A 19991-nucleotide genomic window follows, 5' to 3' on the forward strand; every position below is an offset into this window, starting at 1 on the left:
AAGCCTCTTAAAGAGTCTCAGCATCTCCTATGTTTTGCCATTGATTTAACACGAAATTAGCTCCTGTGCAAAGTGCTGTGTTTGCAGCCAGGGCCTGAACTTCTCTGTCCATTGCTGGAGCAGGTACAGGAGAGCAGCCTGCACAACTCCAGCACCGTTAAGAATAAAAAGCTAATCACATCTGCTACCTTCAGGCCTATGGTCCAAGGCCACAGGGGCACTCAAGAGCTGCAGAGTGGGCACTGGGATTCCCTATGACAAATCTGGCAGCTACGCAACAGTCAAGAAGCAGTTTTTAACCATGCAGGGAATAGTTACCTGGAGATCCTGGGCGCTGGAAAGTTGTGTCATCAGTCCACAGCTCTCAGTACTCTTTTTAATGCTTGCTGAAGCAGACATTTTTATTATTTTTCTACAAAGCAAGGTAGTAATTTTGTTTCCTAATATTTATTTGTGGTTTTCTGTTTGTATTTGTCCTCCTCCTAACTTTCTCAGTGATGATAAACGTTCCCCTTTGAAACCCCAAACAGCTGTATTCCCTTAAAGAGTGTGTTTTCTATTTGCTGAAAATGTATGCAATCACATTGCAACTTCCACCTCTGACTGCCAGCATCCAGCTCAGCTCAGTGACTCTGTCTCCCTTTGGGGGTCTCAGCTAGTTACCTTGTGCTGGGTACAACATCGCACAGACCATAAGGTACCATCCATAAGCACCAGACATCCAAGGATGTTTTTATTAAGCAGATACTTTGCAAGCTGATTGTCTTTTTATAAACACTGCTCTTCCTTCTGTACCGTTCCCAGGAGGTCTTTCAAGAGTTTCTCGTTCCCTTTCACACCTCCAAGCTTTATGAAATTCCCGATTGCTTGTGCCTGCTCACAGACACGTGGCGACCACAGCAGGGAGAAGCAGGACACACAGCCCAGCAGCACGCTGCTTGGGCTGGCACAGTTGATGGCTCTAAATCCAGACTAGCCATCCTGGATTAGCCAGCTCCTGCCTGAGCTGTAGCAGTGCTGGAAGGCAGCAGTGCCACACAGGCCCTCCTCCACAGCTGAAAGAGGTCAGAGGAGTTGTCACCTCTTCACTTTCAAGGTGTGTTAATCTGCAAAGCCACCCTAATTGCTCAGCTGTAACTGAAAGCAAAGTGGAAGGTGAGGTGGCTGTGTTAATTATCTAGGCTGCAGTCTTTAACATCTCCTGTTCAATGTTTTGGAAGAACCTTTTAAGATATAAAAATAGCACCTTCCGGAGAGTAGGCATCCACCGCCACAAACAAACCTTTAAAATGTCAACGTTCTCCAGGAAACAAAATCTCAGAAAAGAATGAATTTCAGGCAGATCAAAATGAGCAGTTCTGGCTGTTTGTGGCACAGGCAGAGTGACGTGAATGGGACTTCATCTCCCCACTCTGCAGGAGCACTGTACGCACAGCACAGCCTCTGGGCAGGTGTTTTGACCAAAGGGCTGAGGGTTCCATCTGCGCTGCTGAAACTGGACACTTCCTCGCTGCTAGTTCAGTGCCACCTACAGTAGCAAGTACAGAAGGTGTCAGAAAACCAAAGGCAGAAATTTCTGCTTGCTGGAGCCAAGTGCTGTTTAGGCCAAAACACCAAAATGGCTTTTTAGTAACTTGTTTGTTTGTCCATGTAGCAGAGGATGGTGTAGGCGAGGAAAATGGGAAAGGAGCCCTTTGGCTGAAGGCTGCCAGCTCTTGCTGTGTCTGCTGCTGCTGATCTTTCTAAACTTCCACACGGTATTTCCCTCCATGACCTGCCCTGTTCCTTGCTAGTTTTTTTGTGCATTACATCTACTTGTATTTCTTTCCAGAGTATAGATGAATCTGTGTGAGGTGAGGAAAAGCTCTCCCTCTCAGTTTTGTTCCAGTGTTTTTGCTAATAAATTGTTTTCAGTGGGTAACTCTGAAATGCAAGAGAAACACAAGTCAGTGCTCTACATCTTCTGGATGTTTGAAATAAATGCATTTCAAATGACACTTCAGAAGAATTCTGCAAGTCACACCACTTGCTTGTTGGGGAAGTGTTTGTGTGGGAGCATGAACCTTTTCTCTAGAAAGATGTTAACAGTTTTGGTGCATTTAAAACCAGAAACACTTCTGAAATCCAAAGCTGCTTTCTTTTTTTGGGAAATAAAAAAGAAAGAGAAGGATAGAGGCAGGGTACTGCAAACTGCAGCGATTAGAATGGTTTCAGTTTATATTCTTGGTCTTTTTACTGGTAGTTGTTGGTTTTATTCTTTAAGAATGCTTCAAGCACTTCACCTGCTTCTTTCTGTTCTGTTGAAGGATCAGCCCAAGACATGTTTTTTTATCCAGCCCTTTTCAGAAGCCTGCCCTGGGGACAGATGAAAGCCCAGCCTTGCCAGTGAGTGCCTGTACAGCTCTCCGGACAAGGAAGTGCTCAAGGCTGACCCTTTACACAGGCACATCCCAGAGCAAGGGATAAACAATTTGGAGCCAAACAACTTGCAAATAAAGGCTCCAAGATGTGGAACTGGTTCAAGGTACATGCTAGCTGTTCTCTTAACACAAATGTAGGACATTTCTTTTAATTCTGGCATTACTGAAGACACAATTGATCAATAAAGTGTTTTGTTACTACTGCTGGCTTAAAATGTTACCGTTCCCCTTCACCACCTCCTGTTTATTTCCTGCCCTATGTAACACTACTTCAGTTGTGCTGGCACGTGTTTGTAAGAGCCACAGCATAGTTCCCCTCAGAGAACTGATCTGGTTTAACAAGGAACCCACAACAACATAAAAAGACACATAGGTGATGTAGGGGATAGAAAATGGCTGCATCAAACCAAAGTAAGAGTGCAACTGCAGTGAGGGGAAATAATTGGGACAAGGTTGTTACCAAAACACATCATTCAACTGGCCCATTCTCTCTTGGCTCATGCTATCCTTGACCTGCTACAGAGAAGCTTGAGTGAGTTCCTACACCTGAAGGCTCTCCTGACCCAAATGACGCCTTTGTGGTTTGGTAAGAGCGATGGCTGGAAGCATCCTTGAACCGAAGCTTTGCCATCCCAGAGGGATTGCCGCCCTATGCTGTGTAACGTTGCTACCCTACACATCTACACCAGCAAAACTTTGTTATATTGAGGTGACCTCTCCTGCTACCCCACATTCCAGTTTCCTGATGAAACATACCAACCATTTCCGTCCTACCCAGGGTCCACTTGTCCTGTCACACCACTTCTGAAATGTGATTTGCAGATCCTCAATCAACCTCTCTCTCCCCCCCTCCCTTATAGATTACAAGGTCAGACACATCAAGTGCTTTACTGCCACCAAATATTTTCTTACCTATTATAGATCATTTGCTGCATTTCAGTCACCATTTGTCATATAAACCAGATTTTACTAATGATAAGCTGAAAAATGCTAAGTTCATTACTTTTGGATCCCATACAGAGGTAGAGGACAGTTTAAATGTGCTTTAATGATTCAGCCCTTGAGTCCTATCATTTATGTTTTCAGAACACTACTTCAATGAGATCCACCAGTGCTGGGTTTGGGTATAACAGTATAATTACCACTGCTGCAAACACCAGCCTATCCTTTTTGTAACTCCTTGGAATGGCAACAAAGCTTATCTTGTGGATGATAATTTAGAAATAGGGCATATTGAGTTGAAAAGATGTGAAGGGCTTTTATTTAAGCACATCAAACATGCATACAAATAGGCAAATAGTCTCAAATCCATCTTGCAAGTAGAGAAACTCTAGCATGGGCAGTGGTTTTGACTTGTCTAGACAGCAGCTGCTCCATTAAAAAATTAATGTCACCCTTCCCTATTCCCAGTCCTGTCCTCAGCAGGGCCAAGCCCCATCTGCCAACCAGGAGGGTGGCAGGGGTGCCAGGGCTGCGGGACCCAGGCCCACAGTGACCCCTGCTGACAGGGAGCTCCCACGCTGACAGTGGGGTGGGAGAGACAGGGGCAGCGTGGGTGAGAAAAGGATAAAGCGTCAGGTGAAGCAGCATTTTGGAGCAGTGGCACTAACACTACTGCTTTCACAGCTTGCCTGTAGAGTTTGTCAAGAATAAATCCTTGAGCTCTAACACTCTCTCTCAACGCAACACTTCTGAGCATAAACAAAGCAGCTTCTGAGCAGAGAGGTCGTAAGATTGCAAAAGTGACTGAGAAGAAAAATCAGATGCAAACTGCTTGTCAGAAACATCAAATACTACACATAGGAACTGATTTCCTAGACATCTGAAGCCCATTTCTTACCAGTATTGCAATCCAAAACTTTGTCTGTTTTAAAATTTGGCTGGTAAAGAGATGGTATGATGTCAGGAGAGAAAATTTCAAGTGTCTCTATGAGAAGATCTGATAAGCAGATCATAAACATAACGTTCTCCAGCATCTGGTGGTAAAATCTGAGGCACTGAACAAAACACTTTTTAGAAGCATCTCAATCCTGAGCAGAGGCAGCTGCACCTGCTGTCACACAAGCACGCTGCCTGTGCACCCGGGGGCCTGTACCAGCCACAGAGGGTAACCCCCAGCACTGAGAGGTCAGACCCCACTCCAGGATAAAGCACCACCACTGCAGATACTGAAGTCCTTGGGAGACCATTCCATTGTTTTTACCAAAGAAAAAAAAACATCCTAAATTTCCCATTCAGCTTCAAACCACCACTCTGTATCTTACTGACCTTCAGCAACCAGGTCAACTTTATTCTTCTCATTACTTAAGGATATGACTCTCTCTTTGCTCTCGCTCACATGCTTTTCCAGAGCAACATATAGCCTTCTCCAACTCCTTCTAAAAGATGAGCAAGCAATGTGCCCAAGAAGGCCAATGGCACTCTGGGATACATCAAGAGTGTGGCCAGCAGGTTAAGGCTCTGTTCCTCCTCTACTCTGCCCTGGTGAGGCCCCATGAGGAGTCCTGTGTCCAGTTCTGGGCTCCTCAGCTCAGGATGGACAGAGAACTTCTGGAGAGAGCCCAGTGCAGGGCCACCAAGATGATCAGGGGACTGGAACATCTTCCTTATGAGGAAAGGCTGCGGGAACTGGGGCTGTTTAGAGGAGACTGAAGGGGGATCCTATTAATATTTATGAATATCTAAATGGTGGGTGGCAGGAGGCTGGGAAATCCCTTTTTTCTTTTGTATCCAATGACAGGACAAGGGGTAATGGGATGAAGCTGGAACACAAAAAGTTCCAGTTAAATATAAGAGAAAAATATTTCACTGTGAGAGTGATGGAGCAGTGGAACAGGCTGCCCAGAGGGGTTGTGGAGTCTCCTTCCTTGGAGGTCTTCAAGACTCACCTGGACATGTTCCTTTGCCACTGATCCAGGTGACCCTGCTTCTGCAGGGGGGTTGGACTAGATGATCTCTAAAGGTCCCTTCCAACCCCTACCATTCTATGATTTTATGATATGATTAAGTACTTACACACATTAATCATCTATATGATACCAATACTTGACATCTCACAGAAACTCAAAGAGGAGTGCATTTATTTACACTGAGCTCATATAAAAATGGTATATTTAAATAAAGAAATTTGAGCATTTAAGCCTGGATCATTAAGTTCAATGGTTTTCATCTGACAGTTTTAACTGTGCTGAAATACACACGAAAGGAGATTCAATAGGAAGCTAAGAAAGGATTGCTATTTTTCTCAAAAATAGGTGACAACAGTATCATACAACCACTTTCCAGAAAACATGCCTGTTATTTCTTTCCATATACAGAGCTTGCTCTGTTGCATTAAGACTTGTCATAACCATTTGTTAAGCTTATCAAAAGGCAACAGTTCCACTCCTTCAATACTGAAAGCTCACTAATGAACTCCCTATCTAGCAACTTACACCATGTTAACATTAATCAAACTTCTTAAAGAACAGCAACAAAAACTATCCAGGGATTCCAAAGAATTGTATGTGGCAGTACAGAAAAAGATTCAAAGCACATGGATGTAAAAGAACTTTTTTAAAAATCACTTTTTCTTCCCTTTGGAGGGCTTTGCAAATAAGGCAGGATCAATCTGGTCTCTAGACAGACCTCTCACTGCAAAAAGCCTTGCTGCTCTTTCCTTCAAAGTGCCTCCACATTTCAGTCCTAAAGCCATCAACTCCATCTTCAGTTTATCCAAACCTAGGGCTTCCATTTCAGCAGCAGAGTTGAATGCCAGCAGGTCTATTGGTTCCACCTCCTGCAAAGAGAAAAATATCCCATCAGACTATTTTCTTCCTGACTAGGGAGGACCAGCAAGTACAGAGAGAAACCTTCATTTTATAGGACGTTTTCAGTTAGGATTATCTCAAACTTCCAATGACATAATAAAGTTGAGCAACATCTCAATCTGTATTATATATGTACTATGTGTTATTAGGGGTAATGGAAAAAAGCTGGAACACACAGGTTCCATAAAGAAAAACTATTTCACTGTGAGAGTGAGGGAGCCCTGGCATAGGCTGCCCAGGGAGGGTGCAGAGTCTCTTTCTCTGCAGGTTTTCAAACCCGCCTGGATGGATTCCTATGTGAGCTGATGTAGATGAACATGCTTCTGCAGGGGGTTGGACTGGATGACCTCTAGGGGTCCCTTCCAACCCCTACCACTCTTATGTGATTCTATAATGTTGGACATTCACACCACTAGCAGTACTTGGCTACCCAAGCAAAGTATCACTGCAGTAGGTACCAGCAGCCCCAAGGCAGGCAGCAGCCTACTTGGAACACACACAAATCTTTGAGCAGAGAGAATGCAGTCAAGAGTGGGGTGAATGCTCAGGTGAGCTTTGTACCCAGTGTCCTACTGCACTGCTGCAGTTCTGCTCCTCACACTACCTCTGACACCAGCCCAGTCAACCTGCAGATGTTCTTAGGCTTACAAGGCACACAGCCTCCAAGACAAACGCAATGGCCATTTTGAATGATAAAATCACTACTGAACTTCTAAAGTTACTCCACTAGAATTAACACATTCTACTTGCAACAGAGGAATGCTGAAAAAGTAAAATAAAAAAAGGTAAGTGATAGCATTTAATCCCATTCCTCTGTAGAAAAAAAAATCAATGCTGGTTTTATCCCCAGAGAAGATAAATACTCCCAAGAAAACTTAATTAAAACCAACAGCTCACCACCTCACCTAGCAGTTCAGTAGCTTAACCTTGGCTTCCTGATGCACAGCAAAGCTAACAGCCCTTCCTTAGCCTGATGTAGAATATAACCAGTGTACATCCAGCAGTAGCAGGAGGGAGGATGAATAGTTCTTTCTAATGCTGTTACATTATAATTATGGAAACAGATAGAAAAGCACTCTCTTTTCAGTAAAATTAACCAAAGAGCAAATTCTGAAGCTCATGACTCATTCTGAAACAAGAAAATTGATCAAAATTTCAACTTAAAAGGAAATTAGTGTATCTGCAGAATAATTGAGGGTGCAAGGGACATGTATAGATGGCCCGGTCCAAGCCCAGGCCCTCATCCACAAACAAACATAGACAAATACAAATGCTGGAACTTACCAACACAGTAAACACTAACACCTGTTTCATTCAGTACTTAAAAGAACCTATTAGTCTTATAGAACAGATCATGATTGAGTTAAACATACATCAGAGAATGCAATACCAGCATCAGGACTGAGACCACTCTCTTATGAGCTCAGCCAAAACAATTAACACTGGCAGAATTAGAATCTTTGTCCCACTAAGCATATATAAAAAAAAAAGAGAGAGAGACTGGCTGGCTCATTATTCTCATCCTACTTAAAAAAAAAAAATCCATCCAGGACTATTATAAAAATATTTCCACCTGCAATAACAATCTGCCACAGTATTGGTGGAGTTTCCTGTTCTAGGAATAGACAGGCTTACAAATCCTGAGCAAAAAATTAACAGCAAAGAACAGTAAACATCCTGTTTAAAATTCACCAGCTCTAATAGTACAGTAGATGACAAAGTTCTAATTTATCAGATTACATCCTTAAGTCTACTTTTCATTCAATTGTATGAAACCTTCACATATCAGAATTCATTCATTGGCAATGGCAGCTGATGGCAGACTTTCTGCTCAAGTTGAAAAAAAAAAAAGCAGAAAATCCAAGCAACTCCATTTTATTGTTGGAATAAGCCAAGATTCGTTACCCCTAAAAATTTGTCATAGTATTATGCAAGGAGCAATGAAGCACAAGTATTGGCACTTTCTGCTCCTGATGTGACTGAGGACTGTGCCACCAACCCAGATAGCCAGGAGAGATGAAGGTGTGGCAACAGCACAGACCTGCATCCACCATGGATATACCAGACTGTGGATTTTAAAACCACTCTTCTGCCATCCTCTGCAGTTCAGAGGAAGCCACTAGACAGACTAATCTTGTCTCTCTAGGAATGGAATTTCTCCTTTCAGACTTTCAATGGAAAATCAAAGTTTGCACCACACTACTAAGGTTCTCTATGAACTAGATGTAGGTCTTGTAATAAAATCTAAGAAAGACTGATGAGCTGATTGGCTTAGAGGGCATCTACTCAGAACAATTCTCAATTTAAACATCGAGGTCAAATAATGTTAAGATTACTCAAACTGGACTTTCAATCAGTCAAGTTGGACAGTGTTTGGTCATGTGTCAAAAAAGGACTGGTAAGTCTTTTGCCCTGCAGAAGGGTTTTATTATCCTTTTTCGTCTCCAATGAATAATTTTGGATACAGACTCTATTTATTTGTGAAAGAGAAAACAACCAAACTAAAAACGCAACCAAAAAAATGCCAAGAGGAACAGGGACCTCAGGAAAGACAATACCAGCCAGCCAAGGGCAACTGCATCTTTGTAGCAACTCTAGACTATTAAAATCTTAATCTTATAAAGCTCTTCCTCAACCCATTCTACTTTGTGTTTCTCAAGGCAGTACTATCATACTACAGACTTCTCCTTGGAGTCACTGTCAACCAAGAGTCACCTTTGGCTGCAGCTTCCATTAACTTGTAACCTTCCATTTTCACAAATTGTACAATGTATCTTCAGTTAAACTGGTTTTCCTTTTAACCTTACGATTTTTCATGCTCAGCATCAAACTCTTGAGCATCTATTAGCTTCTCAGGGAGACCATCATTCTAATTCAAGCTTTTACATCTTATGCATTGAAGTAACAGGTTACACTAAAAGAAACACAGGTTTCTGTAACCCACAAAGAGATAAGTGATTGGGTAAAAGCAGCTGAAGAAAAAAGACGTATCACATTTTTTACTGCTTCATACTTACTGTGCTCTGTGATTGGTTTGTTTCCTGTGCCCTAGAAGAAACCATTTCTTGCTCCTTTTCTTTCAGAGCTTCATTCTGTGATTGGTTTGTTTCCTGTGCCTTAGAACAAACCTTTTCTTGCTCAATTTCTTTCAGAGCTTCATTCTCTAACTGGTTTGTTTCCCGTGCCTTAGAAGAAGCCTTTTCTTGCTCTTCTTTCAGAGCTTGGGCTACTTCATTCTTTTCCTGGGCCTGTTCCTTCAGGGGCTTTGTTATTTTACTGTTTTCTTCAGCTAGAATTTCAGTTTGCCCACTTGTGTGAGTCTCTCCCTGCAGATCTCTTTGAGGATCTTCTGCCTGCTCTGCTGGTTTCTCAGTTGCACTGGTACTTGGGCTGTCCTCTATTGAACACACAGAGCTGCTTGAACATTCATTGGAGTTTCCAGCATTTTCATTGTATTTGCTGCTTGATGGACAACTTCCATCAGAAGCAGGAGACGATTCACCTTCACTGTCATCCTCACAATCGGAGCTGTCAGTATCATCCAGTCCTTCCAATCCCAGCCTGGCATAAACAGGACATTACAAATTAATATCAATCTCACTTTAAAAGACACAAATATTTCTTTTATTGCCAAACTTTCTTTCCAATGCTTGCTTCAGAGACCTGCAGTAAACTACTTGATCAGCTATTTAGGAAACAGAAGAACTGCTAATACTGAACAAGGGCCAATATCCCCCCAAAACAGGTCTCTTTTTATCACATTCTAAATACAAAAACATGTGCTACCTACTGCTACTCCAAACACCACCAGGATCATTGAGACTTTCATGTCACATGAGGTGATAAATGCCAGGAAAAACAAATAAGTCTATTTTAGTTCACTGTAAATTTAATACACTAATTAACAAAAGGGCAATGAGAGGTATATGGACTATAACAGCAGGGGGAAAAAGTGGTGCAAATTTTTACAAATAAAGTTTGTCTGCTCATCTGGGACAGAATTATATGAACATTGCAACATTAATTTTCAGTTCTCCAATTTAACAAATTCGATTTAATCTTACCATTTTGTGGATTCTCCTTCCTTGGAGGTCCAGATTTGCCTGGACATGTTCCTATGTGACCTGATCTAGGTGAACTTGCTTCTGCAGGGGGGTTGGACTAGACCATCTCTAAAGGTCCTTTCCAACCCCTACCATTCTATGATTCTACGATTTAAGTCTACAACTTACAAGATGTTGCTTACTTTTATGTACCTAACCTGTTATCCTGTTCAAGGCTTAATATTTGAGTACAGAGTGACAAGATGATCAGGGGTATGGAACCAAGATGATCAGGGGTATGGAACCAAGATGATCAGGGGTATGGAACCAAGATGATCAGGGGTACGGAGAGTCTTTCATACGAGGAAAGGCTGCGGAAACTGGGGCAGTTTAGTCTGGAGGAGATTGAGGGGTGATCTTATTAACATTTATAAATATCTAAAGGGTGGGTGTCAGGAGGTTGGGACATCCTTTTTTTCTATAGTAGATAGTAACAGGACAAGGGGTAATGGGATGAAGCTGGAACACAAAAAGTTCCAGTTAAATATAAGAAAAAACTATTTGACTGTTCAGGTGAGGGAGCCCTGGCACAGGCTGCCCAGGGGGGTTGTGGAGTCTCCTTCCTTGGAGGTCTTCAAGACCCACCTGGACATGTTCCTATGTGACCTATCTAGGTGACCCTGCTTCTGCAGGGGGGTTGGACTAGATGATCTCTAAAGGTCCCTTCCAACTCCTACCATTCTATGATTCTATGACAGTGCTTACCAAAAACATTTTCTTTTTCGAGACTTTGTTCCATTCTTTCCAGATTCACCTGGACGCTTCCGACTACCGCCACTTTCTGGTGACACCATTTTGCTTGAAGTGGCCTGCAACCCTTCAAAATAAAAGTTGAAAGTCTACTTCGTCAAGTACACAATTCACATTAAATCTCTACTTATCTGTTTTGGATGTAATTTTTAAAACAACAGCTGAAAAGAATCACTATTGGTGCATATTTATTTTGACTAAAAAGCTTCAAAATGAACTCAGCAGCAACAAAAGCTTTCTGACATTGCTTTACTAAGGCACAGAGTCAAAATTGGATTCCTGAACTCAACTCTCAGGTTCTACATACTTTTCAGCCTCGAGTTTCGCTATCAAGCTGCCAGCAAGGGATGGCACATGGCACACATGGATAAGTAAAATGACTACACAAAATGCCAAGTGAAACAAGGCATTTTGTAGTTGGATCACACTTCTAGTAAGACCTGCTAATGCACTAGCGTTTCACTGAAAATTATAATGTAATTCTTACAGCTAATTTTGCTTTTATTATGAGGTGACATTGTAGCCAGCAAGATGAAGCACCACTTCTATCTGTGTTACACTGTTGAAGAGAAGCAATAGCCAAGGAGGAAAAAGGAAGTCCAACAAATTTTACTGGAATTTAAATTTCATTCAGTTGAAACAGCTACTGTCACCAATTAAAAAAAAAAAAAAAAAATCATACCAGGGTAAGGCTATAGAGACTTTACTTTCTGAGGAGAGAAAGCAAGGTTAAACTGCAGTACCTTTGAGGACCGAGTCTTCCAGTCGCTCAGCCATTTCGTGACACTGCTGCTGGTAGTCAGGGTTTGTGAAAAAGTGCTTTGGCTCCGCAAGTTTCCGCTGCAGCCTCTCCAAGCGCCTCTGCTCTTTATCTGCTTCCCGCTCTGCTTGCTGCTTCACCCATTCAGCCATCCTGCAGAGCACAGAGCCAAGCAAATGACAGTGTTTCCAGCATTTAATGTTATACCAGTTTGTTGCTTTGCAATTACTGAATGCTTCTACTACTCCCTGCTAGGATGGTAGGCAATGGGAAAAGCCAACTAACACTACCCAGGGGAATTACTGAAGAATACAGAGAGATTCTGCTAGAGGAGGTAGTAAAGTTTATTTTGGAAGCCAGGAATAGCAGTAAGGTCACATATCCCCAATATTACGGTCTTTCAACTTCAGAGAAAAGAACTATGCAAATTCCAGGTGAGAAATCTTCAGAGGTGCTAAACAGTCTCTCAGAAGCAGGCTGCGGTACAATCGCATCTATTCTGCAAGAATATGATTCTAGTCAGAAGAATCCTCTTGGCTTCCAGTCCATCTGTGCTTAAAGACTTCATTTTTGCTCCTTTTCAGTACTCAAAATGAAATTTCATTGCTACAACAACGTGCCCTTCAACCTCTTTTGTTAAGAGTGAATTACATGGGCAGTTTATTTTCTAACTCTAGGCTCCTAAGAAAACACCTTACGCTTTTTCGTGGTTGACATCTCGAAGTCTCCTTCCACTGAGATCTCGGCAAGCTTCTCTGTTTGTTGTCTTTTCAATCTGTGCACCAAGTGCTCGCAGCATAGATCCAAACCCTGAGGAAACAAACAAAAAAGAGTAATCAGGAATTAGATAAACAGAAACTAACGGAGGTGAGCTAGAACATACTGAAAGAATTAATTGTGGAAAAAGAAAACAGTGAATTCAATCTTCAATGCAATGGAAATAAAAGTTGAAAGTTGCAACATGTTGGAAAACTGTCATTGGGTGAAATGCTGAAATATGAAGTGAAAAAAAGGTATCCAGCATATACAACTCATCTCATTTTGTGCCCCTGATATCACAGCAGATGGATTCCTGATTTACTAGAACCTGTGCAGCAGCTCTAACATGAAAGCCTATTGCTGGACTCCCTCAGCAAAATGGTTTAAAATCCTTTTTGTCTCAAGGTAACATTCTGAGTCCTCTCTAATTTGGTCAGGACACACCTCCTCCTTAAGCCCCTTTAGTCTGCACCAAACTTACACCTTCTTTTAAAAATCTAATAATAACTGAAATAACTTTTTTAGGAGACAGCCTTAGCCACTTCAAGATGATCCCAATGAACAATGTTATGCTGGAAAGCCCCCCAAAATAGATTTCTGTACACTCCTTAACCACTGACTCTCCATAAGCAAGTCACTACTTCTTTTTCTTCTTCCTACTCATTCCTTTAATTTGGTCTCACTATGTGCTGTCTCCAGCTGGAGACAGACATTTTTTTAACTACCTCAGTGAAGCACAATGTGGATTAATATCAATAGAACCCTTCAAGAATTGTTTTTTAACTAGGACCTGAACAAATTTTTACTTTTCAGTGCCTCAAAAGTGCTTTTAAGGAATGCTACAAACAGTAACCAAAACAGTCAGGTCTACTGATCTATCATGAGGCACAAAAAGTATTGTGTTCAGCTAATAAAACCAATTGCTGCCATTAATGAGGAGAAAATGAGCAGCTTCTGAAACATGCTCCTGAATTTTAGATTCTGAAGAATGCAGATCTGGCTGCTACACCTAGTCAGGTATGCTCCCAAAACTCAACAACCATGCATTCACTGAATTAGATGACAAATAAGCATTTTATTATCAAACCTAAGTCATCACAAACTGCATTCCCTTGAGTTCATACAGTAAGTCTCCATGGTTCTGAGCTCTGTTCATTTTCTTGTTTTTACCAGGCTTATAAGTTAAAGTCAAAACAAAATGAACGCTTCAGAAAGCAGATAAAATTGTTAGAAAATTATTTTAAACAGACTCCAACAGTACATCAGTAACACCAAGGAAATCACAGAACACGTATCCTCTGTCATCTCAGGGTCACTGAAGCTGCTGGAGAATGGATGAGGATGAAGCATCCTAGACTATCAACTTCTATCATAGGCACTACTTTTAGAGCACATAAAGAAACTACAATACCTTAAACTATAGCAACAATATTTACCTCCAGATCTATCTAAAATTGAAGCAGGCACAACAGTTAAAAAACTGAATTAAAGAAGCAAACATATTGACTCCAATTACACTCAAAACACTCCACTAAACTTACTTCACCCACCACGTTTCATTTTAGGGAACACCCACACTGTCAGTGGCTGCATTGTTGGTTTTATATGATTTATGTGCAGCTTCAGTAACACAGCTAAAATATTTATTCAATACAGCAAGTCCAGTTTAGATTTCATTCTTTAGTTCTTAGGCTACTAAAATCTTGTCATTTATGTTTTTCTCAAATTAGAGAAGACAATTAGGTCACATAACATACTCAACATAGTCCAATCACAGACTATTTGCACCTCGAATACTTGTCTTAAGCGATCACTTAGAAGCCTAAGAAGCCAGGTGCTTTTAAACATCTCTGAAGCCACTTTGATGCACTTTACAGCCTTCTCCAAGCAGGCTTAAGCTTGTAGAGGTGCAAAGAGCCATGCCAGCAAAGCTATTAAGCTGAACTGCAGCTTCCCCAGTCAGTTCCCAGCTTTGGATGTAGACTTTGGTTTCAGTACAGACAATATATAACACAGTCATCCACATCACAAGAGCTCTACTAACAGATTAGGACTGCTACTGTCAGTATGGCTACTGTCCAACAGAAGTTTTTTTTTACCTAATAATCTAATCCATAACAAGCAGTTAAGCAACAAACCTACCTCCTTTTCCACCACAAAGCCGTGGCTCCAGACTATAAACAGCTCCATTCTGCAACACATCTTCATCATTAACCAGCCGCCCGTTACATTTCACATACAAGCTTTCTTCAGGAATATTCTAAAGGAAAAAAAAGCAAAATTGGATCATTCGACTGATGGAGAATGAAACACTCTGAGAAAGTAAATCAATAAGAAATAATGTTTCCTTCTTCGTAACAGGAAGTGAAGGAAAGCAAAAGTCAGTTGATCTTAAAAGCATATTGTCTACAGTGCATGGAAAACCCTTTAAATCAGGTCGTAAACATGAAAGGGTAGAGTTGTGCTATGGGAAAATTCACAGCAAGCATTCAAACACTCTGTGCTAAAACCAAACAAACAAATAAACCCCTCATTTTGGGGGCTACGGAGAATTTAAGATTAAAATCCTCCATATAGATAGATATACACCTATACAGATATACCTAAAAGAGACTACGGGGCTGTCTTACAGTTAAGCAACAAGAAATGTGCCCACAGTCGCGATATACGACAGCGGCGGGCCTCACGGCAGAGCGGTGAGGGCAAACATGCGGCCTGCTAACCACCGCCGGCACCGAGAGCCCAGCGCCCTCACCCCCATACCCCCGCCCCGAGGCCTGAGGGGACGCCACATCCCCACAAGCGCCGCCACTTCCCCCCTTCTCCTTTCACTCACCAGAACCCGAACGCGATCGCTTAGGAGGTCGCGCACCAAACGACCGCCGGGGGGCAGCGGCCACGGCCGCGCCCGCGAAGCCAACGGGTCCCGCACCAGCAGCGCCATTGCTCCCCGACGCCACCGCGACGGCCCCGCCCCTGCGCGTGCGCGCCCGTGACGGCAGCGGCGCGCGGTCTGGTGACGCGGGCGGAGGTGGTGCCAAAAGGGCTGGCGCGAGGCGATAACGGCTATCGGCCCCGCACCCGCCTCAGCCGCGCTCCAGTTCCCGCCCCTCTCCGGCCCAGCGGCTCAGTCTTAAAGCCGCCGGTGTTTCTGATGTTTCCGAGTCAAACCTGATGTTTCAGTCCTTATAGAAAAGCCAATTTCTTTATTTTAGACGTGTAAGGTTAAGACTCCTCCAGTGAGTCTTGGGGAACGAAAACACTGGAGCGTGGCATCATTGCCTGTGAGGGAATAGATCCGATTGTACCATGCAGAGTCTTACACGTGGCATCCCGGTGTCTTATTTCAGGAAATGGCCCCCGAGCGCTGCTTATCTGAAGTGTGCTGCTAAGAGAAATGTCCCTGTCTCCCAGCCCAAGTGACACGAGAACCCATCTGAGAAAGCAGTTTTTGCCCTTTAGCTTTTCTACACGAGATAGCCCTGTCGTTCTAATTCAGACCGCTATGTGCAGCTTACCAGGTTGTAAAAGCTTTTTACAACCTGTCACATTCACTCTGCGAGCATGTCACAGCAGGCAAAACAGGCCACGGCTGCAAACTCGTTTGTCTGCTCTCCTGTTTTAATAGTGGTGGCAGCAGCAGCAGCAGCATAAGAATGGAAATACACACCACATGTAACCTCAGGCAGCTGGGAAGGGGCAGCACTGCCATGGCAAAGCACTGCAAGTGTTAAGAAATGTAATGGAAATGTGCAGCTGCTAAATGTCCAATCAAATATGGTACATATTTCATGTGAGGCCTTGCAGAGTGATGGACTCTATGCCTATGGCTTCTTTGTCCTTCTCTGTATAGTTTAGCATGTGCACAAGAAGAAGCCCCGAACTCTGCTAATTGGGCTAGGTTTGGTTACATAGTCACATAAAATGTTTTAAATCAGTCTGAAACACAGTCTGGAAGTTGGGCTGGAACATGAGGACACACTTGACTCTTCATGACATAGAATAACTATGCGCAAACAGGAGACTGGTTAGAAGAAAATGTACATCTCTACCTCTCTAGGAAAGGGCACATAGAGAGAAGAATGCACCTTGTATCCCAGAAGTCCCCACTTAGCAAGCGAGATAGGTGCCTATGTCAGAGCCTGCAGCTAAATTTAGGTCTTAAGCATCAACATTACTTTAGAAAGATGGGCCTTGTATCTGAGCTACTTGGCTATTAGAGAAAAACTGGTGATGTGGCTGTCTCAACCTTTTTGCTTGCAGAAGAGCCATGCTGCTTGGCCAGGCCAAGTTGCTAGCACAGATAGGTAACTTTCCTGTCTGGGTGTCTTATGCGGATAAGGTAAAAAAGGAGTAATCTGGGGGAAAAATAGGCAAAGAGGTGACATGACCCAGAAGTGAAGACTTCACATGCAAATGTAAACAAACTAGCAATAATTTAATCAAGGGGATTTCCTCTTGGACTTGTCTTGGACAACTTACAAATCAAACTTTGCTCGCCCTTTCTTATGCTACATTAATTTTAGATAAAATGTTTTCGCAGAGCATTTTGACCCAGTCTAGACAATCTCTTACTGTCTTTCTCTACGAAGTTGATCTTTCCAGATTATGTATCACATTGAAGCTGTGCAATCATTCAAGACTGACATCTGTGTCGCCTGGAAAAGCTGTGGTTATTTTGTGCTGGATTTGGCCCACATTCAGTGGCCGTTACATTTTAAGTCACATGGTACTGCTTGTTTCATTTATAATGACATGCCATATCTTTGGAATACTGCCCAATCTCAAATACCACTAGATTTGGGGTACTTTTTATGCAGTATCTTATTGAAATGTAACTGGCAATACATGATGTATGCAGGTATACATATGCAGATGAATAAGTATTTTCTTAGATCTGTGAGATTTCAGTCACATTCTGAGTGTATGATTCATTTCCTCCTCTGAATTTCCAGCTACTGACACTGAGGGTGCAGAACTTGCCAGTACAGGCCAAATAGGCGGAGTTGTCCAGGAAAGAGTTGGGCCACAGGATTGTCCAGTGAACTTGCTGAATCAGTCTAATTCACAGGTCGTTTGATCCTCATCTTTTCAGAATGTTTTCAACTACTCTTCTATCTGTGAATTCCTGGTGCTAATGAGAACGGACTGAATTATCATTTCCCGGTGAGGAGTACTTTAGCGAACACAGCTGCCATCTCAGGAAAGAGAGGATCCAAAAAGAGGGCTCACTGCACCTCAAGAGGAGGTGTACTGTCAATGATGGCTGTCATTCCTAACTGATACCTGGATTCTGCCAGCAGACACATGCTACAGCTGTGATACACCTATGAGCACGAGAGCTGACAGCAGGAGAGTCACACTGGCATAAACCAGGCCTTTTGTAGACCACATACTGCCACCATGTAGGTAATTTTAGACTACTAATGCCATAGTCAGTGCTGGGAAGCTATACCTAGGTGACTTGTACAGATCCTTGTGTATTGTCAGGCTACAAGCAATCAATGTCTAATAGACAGATAGGTAGTTTTTGTTCAGCTTGGTCCTGAAGCAGTGCCAGGTATATAGTCCCCATTCTCATGATTTATGCAATGCCACTTAGTGACACATTAATGTCAGCAGGCGAGTGTTCCTGTGTCTACTTGTAATTATCTACTTGTCTGTTGCCTTGCTCCTCAAAAAAAAGGTCTAAATAAGTCCAGAAAGCTATTAGAAATTCCCATTTGAAATGTATTTTATTAGAAATGTTATTCTCTTGAAAATACAATGATCAGTCTCTGCTTCTGCAGTGATGTTTTAATAAATCGTGCTTGCCACTTTTCATATATAAATTATTTCATGGACATAATTAATTAAACTCGACAGTATCCTTGTGGAATAGATACGTACTCTGGCATCTTAAACAGTGACACTCAAGCAAACTGATTATACTACTTTCTTAATGCAGCGGAAGGACCAAGGCTAGAATTTAAATCTTCTTGCTCTCTTGGCATAATTTAGGAGATGAAACTACTCATCCTCTTCCTGGTTTATTCTGATATCCATGCATGTGATGACACAGGTATTGTGTGTATTTCTGTGGCCTATAAAAGGCAGTGTGTTACGCTAGACTATTTTCTGCTTAAAATCTAGCACTTGATTTAATGTGGAGCAGAGGTTTTACAATATCACTGTCTGAAACAGTCAGATGTGTAACAGTCATAATGTATCTCTCATAGTATGTTCATTCATTCACCCTTATTGTTTCCTCCAGTACATTCCATTTAAAAAGTAGTTGCAGTGCTATATAGTGCTTAATAATGGTCTGTCAAGACCAAAATCATCTTACAAAAGACTATACTGAAAGAAGGTGTGAAGTACTCATCTGACCTTGACTTCTAATCTGCATGTGAAAGTTGCCCGTGGGAGTGAAGAACACAAAACCAGTTGTTCCCAAGGTCCCCAGATGAACAAAGGATGGGCCAAAAGTTGTTCTGATAGGTTTCTTATTTCTAAAAGTGTTCCTAGGTGGAACCTAGGTAGGAGAAAAGATGAGAAATGTCACTTAAAATATGAAACAGATGTGTATGTTCCTTTTGTAATAGTTTAAGCATGCAGAGAGAGTAGCAAAGGTAAATTTTGTCCACTGAAGTCACTGTGAGAATTTAAAAATGGGTTTTAAGAGTGAGTTTTCCATCTGCTACACAGTTGGTCATGTACTACTGTGTGTATGGAGACTAGCTCATCTGGACTTATTTTCTTTTACATTTTAATGGTATCCCAAGATGTAAGTTGCAGCTAATATATTTGCAAGACTGGAATATGTTACACGCTTTCATGTAATTTTTGCATGGAGGATCAGGATGAAAAGAAACCTTTGTGTGCATGTTCTTAGGACAATGTACGCTGTATGACATGAGGAAACATTTTTTGCTTCAAATACTATGACACATCATACTGTTTGATAAAAATGCAATTAACTGTTATGAATCTAAGTTGATATTTACGAGTGCAGCTTCCAGCCTAATGCTAACAGTCATCTGCTTCAGCTTCTGTGTCATCAGCACAATGGGTAGGGACAGTGTGTAAAGGTACCCGATACTGGCTTGGGAGCAGGCAGGGGTAAAGTACAAGCGTTACATTACTTGTATTACCCTTGTGTTAATACTAGGGCTGGTGTTCAGTATACTTACTGTCTGACAGTGAATGCCTAGATACCAATCTCCTAACAAGTCTGTGGTGAATAACTGTATTTTATTCTTCTTATAGCCCACAGTCAGCAGTAACATAGATACATAATCAAGATTTTAAAATAGCTGTAAAACTGGTTTTCCCCTTACATTGGTTTCTTTGTTGTGCTTAATATCTTGGTGTCCATCCTATGCGAGGATGTTTAAACTATGAGTCCTTT

At 42.0% G+C, this 19991-nt stretch overlaps 1 protein-coding gene across 2 annotated transcripts; it reads right to left on the reverse strand.

Moving 5' to 3' along the window:
* Positions 1-673: 673 nt before the first annotated feature.
* Positions 674-15592, reverse strand: SDE2 (SDE2 telomere maintenance homolog). 2 transcript variants are annotated; one of them, XM_061991521.1, is made up of 8 exons: positions 15438-15592; positions 14744-14861; positions 12541-12652; positions 11826-11995; positions 11038-11149; positions 9247-9790; positions 6048-6198; positions 674-1923 (listed from the first exon to the last, which is right to left on the reverse strand). In XM_061991521.1, exons 1-8 carry the CDS (start codon positions 15543-15545, stop codon positions 1874-1876), a joined length of 1365 nt encoding a protein of 454 aa, XP_061847505.1. In that variant the 5' UTR covers positions 15546-15592; the 3' UTR covers positions 674-1873. The 2 variants fall into 2 exon arrangements, with proteins under 2 accessions (XP_061847505.1, XP_061847504.1); XM_061991520.1 differs by lacking the exon at positions 674-1923 and having other exon boundaries at positions 5484-6198; positions 15438-15590.
* Between the last annotated feature and the right edge of the window lie 4399 nt (positions 15593-19991).

The sequence above is a fragment of the Colius striatus genome, chromosome 2 (assembly GCF_028858725.1).
Source record: "Colius striatus isolate bColStr4 chromosome 2, bColStr4.1.hap1, whole genome shotgun sequence".
NCBI classification, from domain to species: Eukaryota; Metazoa; Chordata; class Aves; order Coliiformes; family Coliidae; genus Colius; species Colius striatus.